Source organism: Panthera uncia, assembly GCF_023721935.1.
Source record: "Panthera uncia isolate 11264 chromosome A1 unlocalized genomic scaffold, Puncia_PCG_1.0 HiC_scaffold_17, whole genome shotgun sequence".
Taxonomy (NCBI): domain Eukaryota; kingdom Metazoa; phylum Chordata; class Mammalia; order Carnivora; family Felidae; genus Panthera; species Panthera uncia.
In genome coordinates, this window is record NW_026057577.1 from 118,937,668 (window position 1) to 118,953,271 (window position 15,604).

At 40.6% G+C, this 15,604-nt stretch overlaps 1 protein-coding gene across 5 annotated transcripts in view; it reads right to left on the reverse strand.

Moving 5' to 3' along the window:
* The window catches only part of GHR (growth hormone receptor), a 272,004-nt gene that overhangs the window by 121,423 nt on the left and 134,977 nt on the right, over positions 1-15,604 (reverse strand). Inside the window, exon 1 of one of the 5 annotated variants that reach the window (XM_049648703.1) lies at positions 8,132-9,837. The exons of the other annotated variants lie outside the window; for them this stretch is intronic. Within the exon in view, the coding sequence (XP_049504660.1) occupies positions 8,132-8,177 (46 nt within the window). The 5' untranslated portion in view covers positions 8,178-9,837. Of the gene's footprint in view, positions 1-8,131; positions 9,838-15,604 lie in introns of those variants that run through there. 5 annotated transcript variants of the gene reach the window in all.

A 15,604-nucleotide genomic window follows, 5' to 3' on the forward strand; every position in this document is an offset into this window, starting at 1 on the left:
GAGAAAGAGGCAAAAATATCCCAAGGATAATCTTTTCCTGGTAGATTTCTGAAACCTGGAAAAAACCCATAAAGAGATGCAGGGGTCTTCATAAAGCACTGCTCTCAATGTAAGTTGTGTGTCAACAGTGTCCAAACAGCTTGAGGCTATCCTAATGATTTCTCTCATAGCTGTGGTCTGTGGACACCCCTGTGGGGACTGCGTTGACTCCCTGTGAGCTCACCTGTTTAGACTCGTCAACCCCTGGTGCTCACATTTAAATATTTTGCTGCTTGTCAGCATCTCCACTAGAGGGCAGCAGGTGGAAAGAAGAGGATGTCAACATGGATTATTAATGTAGACACTTGGCAATAATAGCTGTCAAGGTGGGGTGCCAAGCACTAGGGGTACAAGGGGACAAGTTAATGGAGTGGAAAAGATGAGAGCCTGGGTAATTATTGGTTTTCCGTTTCTAAGTGAAGCCATGGGTAGCAGGAGAAGGAGTTCGGCATTAGTAGGAAGTTGGAGCAGGGTTTCCCAAACCCGTAATTTTTAGATTCATGTTCAAAGTTTTCCTAGAACAAACACAAACATATAACATTAAAATAACTTTCAAATCACTCCAGATCTTCTGCATTAGAATCTCTAGGTATAAAGTTTATGAATCTGTATTTTTCAAAAACTTCCCAGCTTATTCTGAGTAATAGCCACGATCGGTTCCCTAAGGATGTCGGAGGTCCCTTCCAACTCTCAGAAGACTAATTTCACTAACAACAAATATGCCTAAAGCAACCTTGAAAATAATGGTAACTTGTGTATCCCTCTAGTAACCTGTTTTTAGAGACAAAAGGGGCAGAAGTAACTGAAATTGCTAGTGTGGACCACCATTTACAGTTTTCAGAGTGCTATTACAGACACATTCTTCCTCAACCTTTTAATCCTCACAACAAGACTGTAAATAAAAAGATTTTAAAACCCCGCTTACAGTTAGGGAAACCAAGTTCTAGCTAGGCTGCCTTATGGTGGTAAGTCTAGAAACAGTGCCTGTTGACTACAGTTCATTCTGTTCCATCAGAGTGCTGTGCCTTTTCAGTTCTGTTCTTGACCTGGATTTACCATCTTTTCATCAAATGATTTAGTGGAACTCTAAGAACGATGGCCAAGTCTAAGTTATATTCAGAAGAGAAATGGAGACAGTCTTAAGAGAAAGCTGGGATGGCAAGGCCAATAGACCATCTCTAACTGTGTCTTCCGGAGCTCTAGGAAACAGAAAGAAGTGAACGGTGACAATATGTGAGCGAGAAAGATGGCTGAGGGTACATGAATCAGAGCCCATGCTTCTGTGGTTGGCCTGCCACATGAAAGAGCAGAGTGATTTCATAGAGGCCTTATCTCAATCTAATTCATACATTTCAAAATCTTTCTGCTACTGACCTTTCTGTCAAGAGGGTGCCATTCTGCATGCACCTAAAGACATTTCCAAATTTTCAATGTTTCAAAATAGATTTTCAAGTGGATTCCACCAACTAGGTCACTTGCTCTCAAAGCGATCTATGGAAGAATGCACAATGGAGCAGGAGTTTGCATGTTGGCCCCACTCCTGCCAGTAACTGCTGGAATCTTGGGGAAGTCACTTAACCCTTTTGGGTCTGGGCTTCCTCTCCAATAACCAGACAGAGGGCTGGTGCTGCAGATTCCAGACAGACCATGAGAATAAGTTTAGTGTCAAATGATTTTAGATTGGTGTCTAACATTTAAAACCAAGGAGATTCATATAAAATATTGATGGCCAACCTTGGGGAACACTCCAACAAGGAACAAATGAAATGGTTTCCTATGGCCCCTTCCAACGTATTAGACAATTATTTTTTACTATTACAGTCTTTCATCTGCCTCACCCACCCACATACCCTCTGCAAACACCTCCTCCCCCCCTCCCCCCCCCTCCTCACACACCTCCTGTGAAGGAAAGCCCCAGGACAGTAGGAGTTTTTAACTTTCTTGTTCACTGAGGCACTCCAATGGTGCCTGGCACCTAGTTGGAGCTCAAAAAATATTTGTCGAATGAATTCATGGTAACTTTGTGAAAAGTATAGTTTTTGTTTTCAAATGAGGGAAGCTAAAGACAATCCACTCAATCCAGAAATAAGACACGAATATATCTAATAAATTCCTGATTTATCACAATACAGACTTTGTTTTCATGGGCCGCTAAATAAGGACTATCAGTATATATTTATTTATGCCTATATGGTGTGTTTCTCATACATATAGTCAAATTGAGACTAAAAAATAACAATGGTGAAGTCACAAGGATTCTGAATATACTATAAGATCCACCTGTCAGCTGTTTGTTTCACTTGTAATGCTTAAAGAAACAGCACGGCATGGTTATTCTAAAGGCATGTGACAGTTCAGCATGTGGAATGTTCCATATTAGTGTAAACTTAAATATGAAGATTGATTTCTCTGGTGGTAAAAGGCAGGTCTTAAGACTGATGAAATTTAATCTCACACCAATTATATTAATTTCAACAGCTGGCTTTGCAGTTACCACACTCTCCCATGCTTCTTTTAATAAATGCTCATGGATGTCTTCCTGTTCGCTCCACCAGCCTTTAATTCTCAGAGCGGTAGAGGGAGAAGTGACAGGAAGCATTTGCTGGAAGCAGTCAGATGTGACAGTGCATTCATGAGGATTTGTTAGCTGATGTTTAAGTCACTGCGCTCCTCATAAACAAGCATGAGTGACAGGCTTTAAGGGTAATCTTCCAAAACAAATGTGACTCATAACCATTAGTGCAGCACATGCTACAGTTAACAACTCTTGTTCTATCTAACCTATGAGTACCTCTGGAGCATGGAATAGGCAGAATCACAGGAAAAGTTTAAAGGGGGAAAGAAGTTGCAGCCTTTATCGCAAATGTGGCTACACCAGGCACACCAGCCCTTAGATGGACTTTCCTCGTCAGTGACTATTTTATTTAGAACACCGTAGAAATTTGGAAATTCTGGTACTTTCATGATGGTTAACCCAATCTCCTTGGTACAGAATTATTTCTGTCGAAATATACAATGTCAGATTTAGCGTTTCAAACAGGTGTTTATGTTGCTAAGAATGTTTTTGAATCAATAGACCTAAAATTATAAGCTTCCTGGTGTTCCTTGCGAGTGTTTCTGACATTTGTGCCCCCCTTAAGGAAACCTGGGTTGGAGTTTGGGGCTTTATAATTTTTATTTGATTGTTTGATATGGTTTGCTATCATTTAGCAAGTATGAAAAAAAAAGATGGGAAAATAACAGGTGTCTGTAACCATTTCAATTCTTAAGTTGCTCATTAAGATTTCATACCACTTTATGAGTAGCCCTAAAAATGATAATACCTTAATCTGTGTTGCATACTGACTGTTGGCAGGCACCTTAAATACTTCTAGCAACACTGCACAAATTTATGACATTATATGAAAAAGAATTAGTCCATCTGTAATTACTATCACAGAGCTTCAGCTGTAGAGTCCAACTAGTTTTCTACGGTTTGGGTCAAAGGCAGGCCTTTCTTTCCTGGGACTCCCACAATATTTTGTGCACGTTATATATACACATTCATTTTGGAGGTCTCTGTGATCTTTTTCTTCTAACCTCTTTGCTTACTTGGCAAACCCTAAAGCCTCTAAGTTTATTTATTGGTTTCCAGCACCTGCCCACCCCCCAAATCTTAGATGAATGAACGTATGAATCAGTGAAAAGGTAAGAGATGTACTGTAACCAAACATGTAAATATTTTATTTTTAAAAGTACTTAAACACGCTTTCTGTAATTTGACTCCCACAACAGTCCTGGCACTATCCGTTCAACAAGCAATCACCAGATCTGGACCAGTGGTTCTCAATGGGTGTCCATTTGCCCACCCCCAGGGAATGCTTAGCAATGTCTGGAAATGTTTTGGTTTTTACAACTGAGGGTAGGAATGCAGCTCCTACCACCTACTGGGCAGAGGTCAAGAATGCTGCTAAACATGCTACAATGCATAGGACACCTCCCACCACAAAAAAAATCACCTGGCTTACAATATCAATAGGCCAAGTTTGAGAAACCCTCATCTAGGCCCTCCATCTCTGAAAACTAGTATAACTCTATGTTCTGTGAGCTCCTGTCCAACAATATTTTTCTGATTAAGTATATCCTGTAAGAAATTACTCAGTATTATCATATCAAACGACCTCTTGCACTCAATCATCTTCCTCAAAACATAGAAACAACTAACCTTGCATGGGAATAGCAAGTTCATGGTTAGATTCCTAATTGCGGGGTCAGGATGAATGTTTGGTTTGCTAACTCTGTTCTTTTAGAAAAGACAGATGGGTGTAGTTAGTACCTGGATACCTCCATGCATCTCAATAGGAATGAATTCAGAACATTCACCAGTTCAGCTGTTTCTTATGATCAGAGCTCCTAGGAGGATAGCTAGAGAGGCCTAGGTGGATTTAAATATCAGCTGTTAAAAAAAACCTTCAGAGTCAAAATGCTGGCAAGTGAATTCCATGTTTTGCATTTGAGAAAACCATACCTGAGTGAGTGGGAGGGAGCAGGAAGTGATGGAGCTAGAGAGAACTAGAGAGAGAGAAAGCCCTTTTGTTTGTCACAACTGAGTATCTTTCTATAACTTCCAACAATGATTCCCTGACTTAGTGGGTGTAGTGAACAACATATCTGGATCCTTTATAACTCAATCTCCAGCAATAAATTATAGTTTTAGTAAGCATCAATTCCAGCAATGCAGAAGAGCATAAATCAGGGAGAACAGAGGAGTCTTAGAGATCACATTACTCAGATTTTCTACCTATTTTTAATTTTCTGAATTATTTATTCACACAAAACATACCTGGAAACCTACCCTGTAAAATCAAAGTGTTATTATATGAAGCTGTGTTTGAACAAGAATAGGGCACCAGAGTCCTTGGCAAGTTAGCTCCATACTCCCACATCTTAACCCCAGCCCTCTCTGACCTATTAATTCATCCTACTTTGGGATAATTATAATTGGCATGGAGTACTTTTTGTTTGACTGTTTATTTTTGAAAGAGAGAGAGAGAGAGAGAGAGAGAGAGAGAGAGAGAGAGAGATTGGTGGACAGAGAAGGAGACAGAGGATCCAATGCAGGCTCTGCACTGACAGCAGAGAGCCCAATACAGGCCTTGAACTCAAGAGCCGTGAGATCATGACCTGAGCCAAAGACACTTAACTGACTGAGCCACCCAGGTGCCCTGGCATGGAGTATCAACCTAATTGCCCCCGTTATCCTTTTTAAAAAAAGTTTGTTTATAGAACATGAGTCAGGGAGAGGCAGAGAGAGACAGAGAGAGAGAGAATCCCTAGCAGGTTCCACATTGTCAGCATTGAGACCAATGCGGGGCTCAAACCCAAGAACCAGAGATCGTGACCTGAGCTGAAGCCAAGAGTCAGACATTTAACCGAATGAGCCACCCAGGTGCCCCTGTTCTCCTTTGGAACTAAAGAGGAGATTAGCCTTTATGGAAAACCTAACTCTTCCAGGTAACTACAACACCTACTGAACATGCTATCTCATTTAATTCTCATGGATAATTTTATGAGCAAGGATTATTACCTTTATGTTTTAAGATGAGAAATGGAAGTGCTGAGAAGATCATTTGCTTAGATTGACAGAATTGATACAGGTTGAGCTGAAATTCATACATGCATATGTTTGGTTCCCAAAGTCTATTTTTATGGTATAATATTTTACCACACTATATAAACAGATTTGGTTACAGCCCTCCTCAAGATGATACACTTTAAAAGCAAATATCTTGTCACTGCCCCTTCATTACCCTCAGACTAAACATCACTAGTTCCTTCCACATGATTTCAAGGATCTTCACCAATAAGTCTGTTTTGTACTAGTTTGTCAATATCCTTCTTAAATCTTGATGTCTGCAGCTCACCAGATTATTCTAGATATGTTGTGGCCATTGCAGAGTCAAGACTGGTAATTTCCTTGTTCTGGACTCTCTATTTCTAATTAAAGCAGCTCCTTGGCAGCCACATCATAACAGGTTAGTTACACTGTACTTGCAATGAACTCAATAACCAAGTCTTTCACAAAGGACTTGCTGTAGGCCAGGAATCTCACTGCCTTTATTTGTGAAGTTAATTTTTTTAAACCTGGACAAAGGACTTTACATTTATCCCCATCAAAGTTTATCTTGGTAGTTTTGGCTCCCAACTGTAGGCTGTTGATATACTCTGGATCCTATGTCTGTCCTATAGCACGTTAGTTATCTTTATTTAGCTTTGCATCATCTGCAGATTTGATTAGCCTGTCTTCCTTGTCTGCACTCTAGGACACTTATTTAAAAAAAAAAAAAGTCCAGAAGAAGAAGGCCTATCACAAAGGACCTAAGATAGGGCTTGGCAGGAGGAAATCTGTTCCACAGTACCACATCCATGTCTAAGAAATTATAGAAAAAATAGTTTTCGAGTTGAAAGGGACAGATTAGACATTTTTTCTCTGAAAGTTCTATTAACAGGCAACTGAATTTAGAGAAATTAAGAACTTTTGCACATAACCATAGTGCTGATTACTGATGGAACTAGATTCATAAGCAGGGTTGCTGATTGTTAACTTTTTTTTTTTCTATCACACCATTAGATGGGATCACTAATGGCCAAGAAGACATCTCAAATTTGTTTCAAATAGTTTCTTGACACAATTTTCTTTTCTGACAACTTGCCCCTTTCTCCTAAAACAGCAACACAAAAAGAAATTCCAGTGAACTGAAGACTCTTGTTCTTATAAGCTTGGTTTCACTTTCACTGACTTATATGGACAAATCCTATCAGAAAAAAAAAATGGCATAAGAACAATGCTCACCCGACATAAGTCCTATATGCAAAATAGGGTCTATTAATCCTATGAAAGGTAAAACTTTGGGTAAGGAAGTGTAGATTTAGAAGCAGGCAAAAGAATATGGCATAAAAGTGTCTGTTGTGTGTAGCATAACTCTATAGACCTGTTAGGAGAGAGAGGAGACTGCTTCCCTTTACTTTGATAGCTTCTGGATTCATAAAAAATATGTGAATGATACAGAAGAGAAAACCCAGAGTTGATTTCATAAGCAGTCCTTGTACCTCCCTACAACAATGGGGGTAAAGCCTTGTGGGTAAAGGACTGGACAGCAGGAGACAGCTGTTCAGTGACCCAGGAGGTACTTTTCATGGAGTTTTTTTCCAAAGGGTAAGAGGTGGTTCCTGTCCCCATAAACTTTGGCTATTGATTTAGCTTCAGGAGGAGATGCCCAGTTGCTTTGAGAAAATTACCCATACCTCATCAGAAGCTTTATATGTATATCTGATAATTTATACGTATAATTTATACCAGAAGTTATATATTATATTAATTATATTATATTAACTATATTATATCATATATCATACATCATATCATATCAGAAATGAGGTCCAACAGTGAAAGTCTAAGTACTACATTAAATGTAATTAACCTGAATCTAAAGGATTTACTGAAGTAGCTCATGGAATCACCTCCTGTCTTTTTGACGTAATATACTATGGTTCTTTCATAGGCTGATCAGGTAAACCAGCAACTTCCAGGAATCAGATGAGATCCCTACAGAGGCATTACAGTTAGATAGTCACCAAGAGAATCCTAGGACACGACAGGCAGTGTAGTATGCACTCTTGGGCTCTCACTTTTGCCCTCATTAGCTTTGTAAACTAGGTATGAAATTATTCTTGGTGTTCTTCCCTAAGGGCAATATGGAAACTTCTTCTTAGCATTGCTGTGAAGATTAACCGAGGTAGTAATATAAGGGACTTAACACTGGAACCACTAACAAGCTTCTATATAATTATTGCAATAAATTTGTTTTAATTCTGTCTTTCCACATCCCTACTTCACCTAAGTGACTAACCTGGGGACCTGGCCTCATTCCTCTTGACATTGTGTCTGCCACACAGCAAGTGCTCAATAAACGCTCACTGAACTGAATTGACTTGCCCAGTATTAACTACCAGCAGCAGATTCAACTCATGCCAGACCCCTTTGCTGACTTGGTCAGATTTAATTTAATTAAAAATACAAGAACTAGAGCACTAAGGTTTTTATCAAACTTACCCTCTGAAGATTCATTACAAAAACTGTAAACAGAATAGTGTCTCATTTCGTAAAAGCTTATGCTGTAATGTCAATTCTATTGTTGAAAACACCTTAAGTATTAGAATGCTCTTATCAACAGTGTTCTGAAGGCATTATTACAATTATCTTTAGCTTTCAAAACTTCCTTGTAAAATTGAAACGCTTCTTTTAGGCATATATTGTTACAAATCAAATTCTGCACGTATCTGTTTATTTAGGCCTCAAGGTTTGCAGTCACTCACTTCAAAGCCAATAATAGTTACCTTATTGAATATCTGTTTTTGCCATGGAATCTCAACAGGTGGTGTATTTGTGTTACTTCCCCAATGATTTTAAACAAGTTATTTTCCTTCTATTTAACAGATGAAAAAACTGAGGCTCAGAAGCTGTAATAATCTACAAAAGGCTTTGTAGCAGATGTTGTCAGTTCTTTGCTGATGTAGATCCCTTAACCATTTTTTACAAATGTTTATTTATTTTGAGAGAGAGAGAAAGCCCACGTGTGGGGAAGGGGCAGAGAGAGGGGGAGAGAGAGAATCCCAAGCAGGCTCCGTGATTGGTGCAGAACCCTACGCAGGGCTCTATCCCACAAACCGTGAGCTGAAAACAAGAGCCAGATGCTTAACCAACTGAGCCACCCAGGCTCTCCCTTAACTAGTTTTGTGCACACAGATTCCCTGTGTGCCTTCACTCTGGACACCCAGCACCTGTGTCTTTGCAGCCCTCAGGCTGCTGGAGCCATCTTGATCTGCCCTTGGAGAACTGATAGCGTCTAGGAACTTGCATCCGCCTGGGTCAGCCCTTAACCACCAAATGAGGGCTGATCTGGACAACCTGGAACACTGCTTCTGGATGGGAATGTACCAGATACCACCCTAAACAGTCACCTCACAGTACTTGATATTGCACCCTTGCTTGCTTTTTTTTTTTTTTAATTTCTCTATCTTATTTCCCTACTTCCCCGTCAGCTTCTTCCTGGAACATTTTCTAACAATTCACTTTCATTTAAATCTTTGTCTCAACTTCTGGCTTCTGGGAAACTCAATCTTTTTTTTTTAAGTTTATTTTTTGAGAGAGAGAGAGAGAGAGAGAGAGAATCCCAAGCAGGCTCCATGCTGTCAGTGCAGAGCCCTACGCGGAGCTCAGTCTCACAAACCATGAGACCATGACCTGAGCTGAAATCAACAGTTGAACATTTAACTGACTGAGCCATGCAGGCAACCCTGAAGAATTCAATCTTAAAAAAAAAAAAAAAAAAAAATCACGTGACTCATAAATGGCAGAGCTGCATTTCAAACCCAATTCTGACAAAGTTCAAGATCTGAAATCCCTACCTTAAACTACTTCTCCTCACAATGAGAGAAGAAACAGGAGTCTGATATGATTGGTACAGAGATTTGCTTGCTGATCCTTTCCCCCAAGCACCTCTGTACGTTCTCTGAGTACCAGCCAAGCCACATGACCAGCCTCTTCTCTTCTTGGCAAGTTCCTCCACAGTCTCCCTCAGCCTCTGACAGTGTAAGCCTCTGGCTGATGGCTGCTGCCCCAAGGAAGTGATAGCCATGGGCAGGACCACAGCACCAGAGGGACACCTTGCATAACCAAATCAAATGAAAATCAAACTGGGCTCCTGTCAACTAACTGCAGAAATCAATCAGTGGTCTATGCAGTATCTACTGAATGCCACTGTGCTGGTGCAGCCTGTGCTGATGCACAGGGGCACAAGTACCCCAATGTTTATAGCAGCACTTTCAACCAATAGCCAAATTATGGAAAGAGCCTAAATGTCCATCAACTGATGAATGGATAAAAAAGATGTGGTTTATATATACAATGGAATACTACTTGGCAATGAGAAAGAACGAAATCATGCCATTTGCAACAACGTGGATGGAACTGGAGGGTATTATGCTAAGTGAAGTAAGTCAGGCAGAGAAAGATATCATATATTTTCACTCACATGTGGAACTTGAGAAACTTAACAGAAGACTGTGGGGGAAGGGAAGGGGAAAGAAAATAGTTTCAAACAGAGAGGGACGCAAAACATAAGAGACTCTTAAAAACAGAGAACAAACTGAGGGTTGATGGAGGGACAGGGGAGAGGGGAAAATGGGTGATGGGCATTGAGGAGAGCACTTGTTGGGATGAACACTGGGTGTTGTTTGTAAGCGATGAATCATGGGAATCTACCCCCAAAACCAAGAGGACACTGTATGTTAGCCAACTTGACAATAAATTATATTTTTAAAAAATATAAAAAAATAAACGAAAACAAATGACCTCTTGTTTTGGGGGAGGCCAAGGCTCTCCAAAATATAGTGGTCAACATCACCAATTCAATCTCCGATGATGTGAATCTGGTAATTCTTACACATAGCATGTGGCTATCAAGAAGTCAAATGCTCTAAACATTATTTCTCATTCCACAAATTTGCAAAGTTTTACCAAATGATTAGACAATACAGAAAATACCAGTTTTTATTCATATTCAGAGACTAAGAAACTAAGGATTTAAGCAGTATAACTTTGAATTTTAGTTTTGAGAGTTTCATACTTTCAGATGGGTTCTCACTGGAAAATTGGAAAGACCTGATATTTAAGGAAAGGAGCTGGGAAAACTGATCTAGCTATCCATATAATCACTAGTCAGAGTTTTCGTAATCTAAAGTTCAATGTCCAAAGGGGCAGAGAAAACTTGGATTTGGGATCTGCAGGCCTCATCATACCTCTCTATGTCTGTCAATATTTGAAATGATTTAATCAGGTAGGTGGGGCACAGATAAACGTGGTGTCTATCTGTGGGGGTTGGTACTGGGTGACTGGTTCTTTCAATGCAGGATGGTAGGCAGTGACTGGTACATGGGGTACAGAGTTCAGTCACTTGGGAAAAGGTTGACAAGACTTAGGAAGGGCATCAGCCTCTTAGACATTGGTGTGTAGGACAGATTTCTGACCTTGATGGCATCTGAAGTATATAGCAGAATGAGATCATTCCATCCACAGAGAAAGCCCATAAATCAGGGTTTAGAGTAGGACACATGGATGCTCAGGGCTTCTTTGAAGCCACTGGGTTCTAGCTTCTATAGCTGCACAGCTATTTCCCACTGGAAGGGGGTCCTAATTCAGCCCCCAGTCTGGTTAAAACAAGATAACAGATCCCTAGTGACAATTGTGGGATATGACTAGAGAAGTCCGAGGTCAGGATTTACATTCTGGTTCATTCATTCACTCAAGAAATAAATGAAGATCTACTGTGTGTAGGGGAGGGGGATATAGGGAAGAGCAAAACATCCTTCATCATTTTTAAGGTTTGGTGAGTTTTAAATCCATATAGAGGGAGGGGATATAGGGAAGAGCAAAACATCCTTCATCAATTTTAAGGTTTGGTGAGTTTTAAATCCATGACACTTTATTACACAGGTACATGGGGGTCATTTTGTTAATCATTTACTTGAAAACAATTAGGTTGCCTAGTTCAAGCCCAATCCAGACTTTGTCACATAATTTAAAACACAGATGTCATTACAACCTCATTGAGAACTGGGACACACAACAAATGTTACTTTTCCTATACCCTGATCCTACCTCCCCTTCCCATCCCCTTGTCCAGCCTTTTGGTGAGAGATTCTATTAACAACATCCTAAAACATTTCCTTCATGCTTGGGACATGATCCACCATGATTTGGTACGTGCAAACCTGCCAAAAAAATGTAATGAAGACACTGTAATGAGTTAAGGTTAAGGCTTAAGGCCAGTAAGTTGTTGTATAAACAGAAGCAGAGATTCCTGATAGATGTATCTGGTGAAATACTGTGGATTCATTTGAACAGATTTGAGAAATATGAGCCAGAGAAAACTCTGATTTGCAGCTGAGGCTGAAGAAGGGCTCCAGGCCCCTGGCCCTTGTGGTCTGTACAGTTACCACCAGCCAGGCCACCACAGAATCCTAGCTTTGTATGGTCAGATGCATCAGATTTCAAAGTGTGTTTATGTTACACATCATTACCGCCTTTACGCTGCTAACTACAGATCATGAGGAAGCTTCTCTTTGGGTTTGAGAATGACACTGTTGACAGCATTACTTCAACACCCATACAAGTGTTGGAAAAGCCAAAACAGGAAGGTGATGCCTGCTGCTTGTGAAAGATGAGGGTCGTGGCTGCTGGGGACTGCCTGATGACAAGTTAGAAGCACAGGCTATGGATAAGCTGGCAGTTAAAAGGAGCAGGGGGTAGGCCTTCAAAAATGCCTTTGTTTTGAAGGCATTTGTTCAAATGCTTAAACATTTGTTGCTGGCTTAAAATTCTATACCATATAGAGATTAAAATTAAGGTTTAAACTGAATTAACCCTAGGGAAATAACTCACTGACTTAAATTCACACTGAGGAGAAAACCATCAACCACAGGTTCTTCCCAAGAGGGTTTTCTCGGGAAAAGGTGCTGGGTGGTTGAGCTTTGCTGCTGGCTTAAAATTCTATATCATATAGAGATTAAAATTAAGGTTTAAACTGAATTAACCCTGGGGAAATAACTCACTGACTTAAATTCACACTGAGGAGAAAACCATCAACCACAGGTTCTTCCCAAGAGGGTTTTCTCGGGAAAAGGTGCTGGGTGGTTGAGGAATGCTGGGTCCCCTGCTGTGGAGGACGATCTCAGGCAGAGGCTGGCTGGGCTGGTCCAAGCTGGTGTGGACTTCTGCACAGCCAAACGTGGGTTAGCCTCCAACCAGAGGCAGGAAGCCCAGTGTGTCCATGAATGGAGGCTCTGGCCACATATCAAATCTATTATATCAGCCTCGTTCCTGTCTACCCCATAACCGGAGCCCCAGTTTAGACTACCGAACCAAAGTGGTGGGGATACATTTTGCATACCAGGATTGGCTCATCCCGAAAGAGTTGGAGTCTGAGGTGGAAGACTAGAAGCACAGTCTGTCACTGGCATGCGTGAATTGAATGTTCCAGGTTCAGACTATTCCTGGGCGGTCCCAGCCCTTTCATTTACTAATTAGCTGAGGCACAAACCTAATCACCCACACTGCCAGTTGCTTTGTAGGAGTGAGTCACTTAGCTATGCGTAAGCCTGACCGACCTCCCAGATTGTGCCCGGTGCAGGGCTTTGCTGCTGTCAACTTATCCCGCATACATTTCACTGTGCTCCATGAGGTAGGTACATACTCTGGTGATCATATAATATCTGGGGGTATGTCCAGGTCTCAGGATATAGTCATGAATGTCCAGAGACTACATGGGGAGACAGCCAGGCCTTTGTTCCATGGCAAACCCTCAGTGCACAGTAGCCTGAGCCATACCACAGCCACATGGCAGAGGCGGGAAGCTAGCTGTGCAGCCCAAGCTGGGCACGGGCAAGAGTTCTGGAAAACAGTACAAAAGGAAGGAAGCTTAGATGCCCTGCTATATCAGTGTGAGTATGTCTCCTCCCTTACAGAGCAGCTCCATGCAAGTACCACTTCACTGCTAACAGTCCAAGCTGTGTTCTGGGACTTCCCCGTATTAACAGTGAGTCATTGCTGATGCTGATAACCTTAACTAAAAATATGAGAACTTAGAGATGGATGGAGGAAGAAAGGTCTGACAGTTCCTGAAGTCAAAAATGCACACATAACTGGGCTCCAAATACCGACGATTCTGTCTCCTCAACATCTCTGTGATCCATCTATTTTTTTTTTATCACAACCGTCACATTTATATCTTCTCTCTCCTGACCTATTACAATCATCTTCCTCTACATTCATCTCTCTCAAATTCACTTCCACCCTATTACCAGTAGTATTTCCAAAGTGAAAACCTAGCAGTGTTATTACCCTGTTTAAAACTCTTTTAGCAACATAAGGGGATCACAATTAAATAATGTTTACTTGTCTGTCTTCTCTTCTATAAACCATGGGCAATCGAAAGGCAGGAACATAAATTTAAAATTCATCCTTGGATCCATAAACCGGCCAGGAGGAGGTCAAACTTTCACTCCTCACAGATGACATGATACTCTATATGGAAAACCCAAAAGATTCCACTAAAAAATTGCTAGAATTGATTCATGAATTCAGCAAAGTTGCATGATATAAAATCAATGCACAGAAATTGGTTGCATTCCTATACACCAACAATGAAGTGACAGAGAGAGAAATCAAGGAATCGATCCCATTTACAGTTGCACAAAAAAACCATAAAATACCTAGGAATAAATCTAACCAAAGAGGTGAAAAATCTATACACTGAAAACCATAGAAAGCTTATGAAAGAAATGGAAGAAGACACAAAAAAATGGAAAAAGATTCCATGCTCCTGTATAGGAAGAACAAATGTTGTTAAAATGTCGATACTACCCAAAGCAATCTACATATTCAAAGCAATCCCTATCAAAGTAACACCAGCATTCTTCACAGAGCTAGAACAAATAATCCTAAAATTTGTATGGAAGCAGAAGAGACCCCGAATAGCCAAAGCAATCTTGAAAAAGATGTATGTATGTACACAAATGTATGGCCAACTAATCTTTGACAAAGCAGGAATGAATATCCAATGGAATAAAGACAGTCTCTTCAGCAAGTGGTGCTGGGAAAACTGGACAGTGACATGCAGAAGAATGAACCTGGACCACTTTCTTTCACCACACACAAAAATAAACTCAAAATGGATGAAAGACCTCAATGTAAGACAGGAAGCCATCAAAATCCTTGAGGAGAAAGCAGGGAAAAACCTCTTTGATCTTGCCCACAGCAACTTCTTACTCAACACGTCTCCAGAGGCAAGGGAAACAAAAGCAAAAATGAACTACTGGGACCTCATCAAAATAAAAAGCTTCTGCACAGCGAAGGAAACAATCAGCAAAACTAAAAGGCAACCGACAGAATGGGAGAAGATACTTGCAAACAACATGTCAGATAAAGGGTTAGTATCCAAAATCGATAAAGAATTTATCAAACTCAACACCCAAAAAACAACTAATCCAGTGAAGAAATGGGCTAAAGACATGAATAGACACTTCTCCAAGGAAGACATCCAGATGGCCAAACGACACATGACAAATGCTCAACATCACTCATCATCAGGGAAATACAAATCAATACCACAATGAGACACCACCTTACACCTGCCAGAATGGCTAACATTAACAACTCGGGCAACAACAGATGTTGGCGAGGATGAGGAGAAAGAGGAGCTCTTTTGCATTGTTGGTGGCAATGCAAGCTGGTACAGCCACTCTGGAAAACAGTATGGAGTTTCCTCAAAAAACTAAAAATAGAACTACCCTACAACCCAGCAATTGCACTACTAGGCATTTATCCAAGGGGTACAGGTGTGGTGTTTCGAAGGGACACATGCACCCCCCATGTTTATAGCAGCACTATCAACGACAGCCAAAGTATGGAAAGAGCCCAAATGTTCATCGATGGATGAATGGATAAAGAAGATGTGGTATATATATA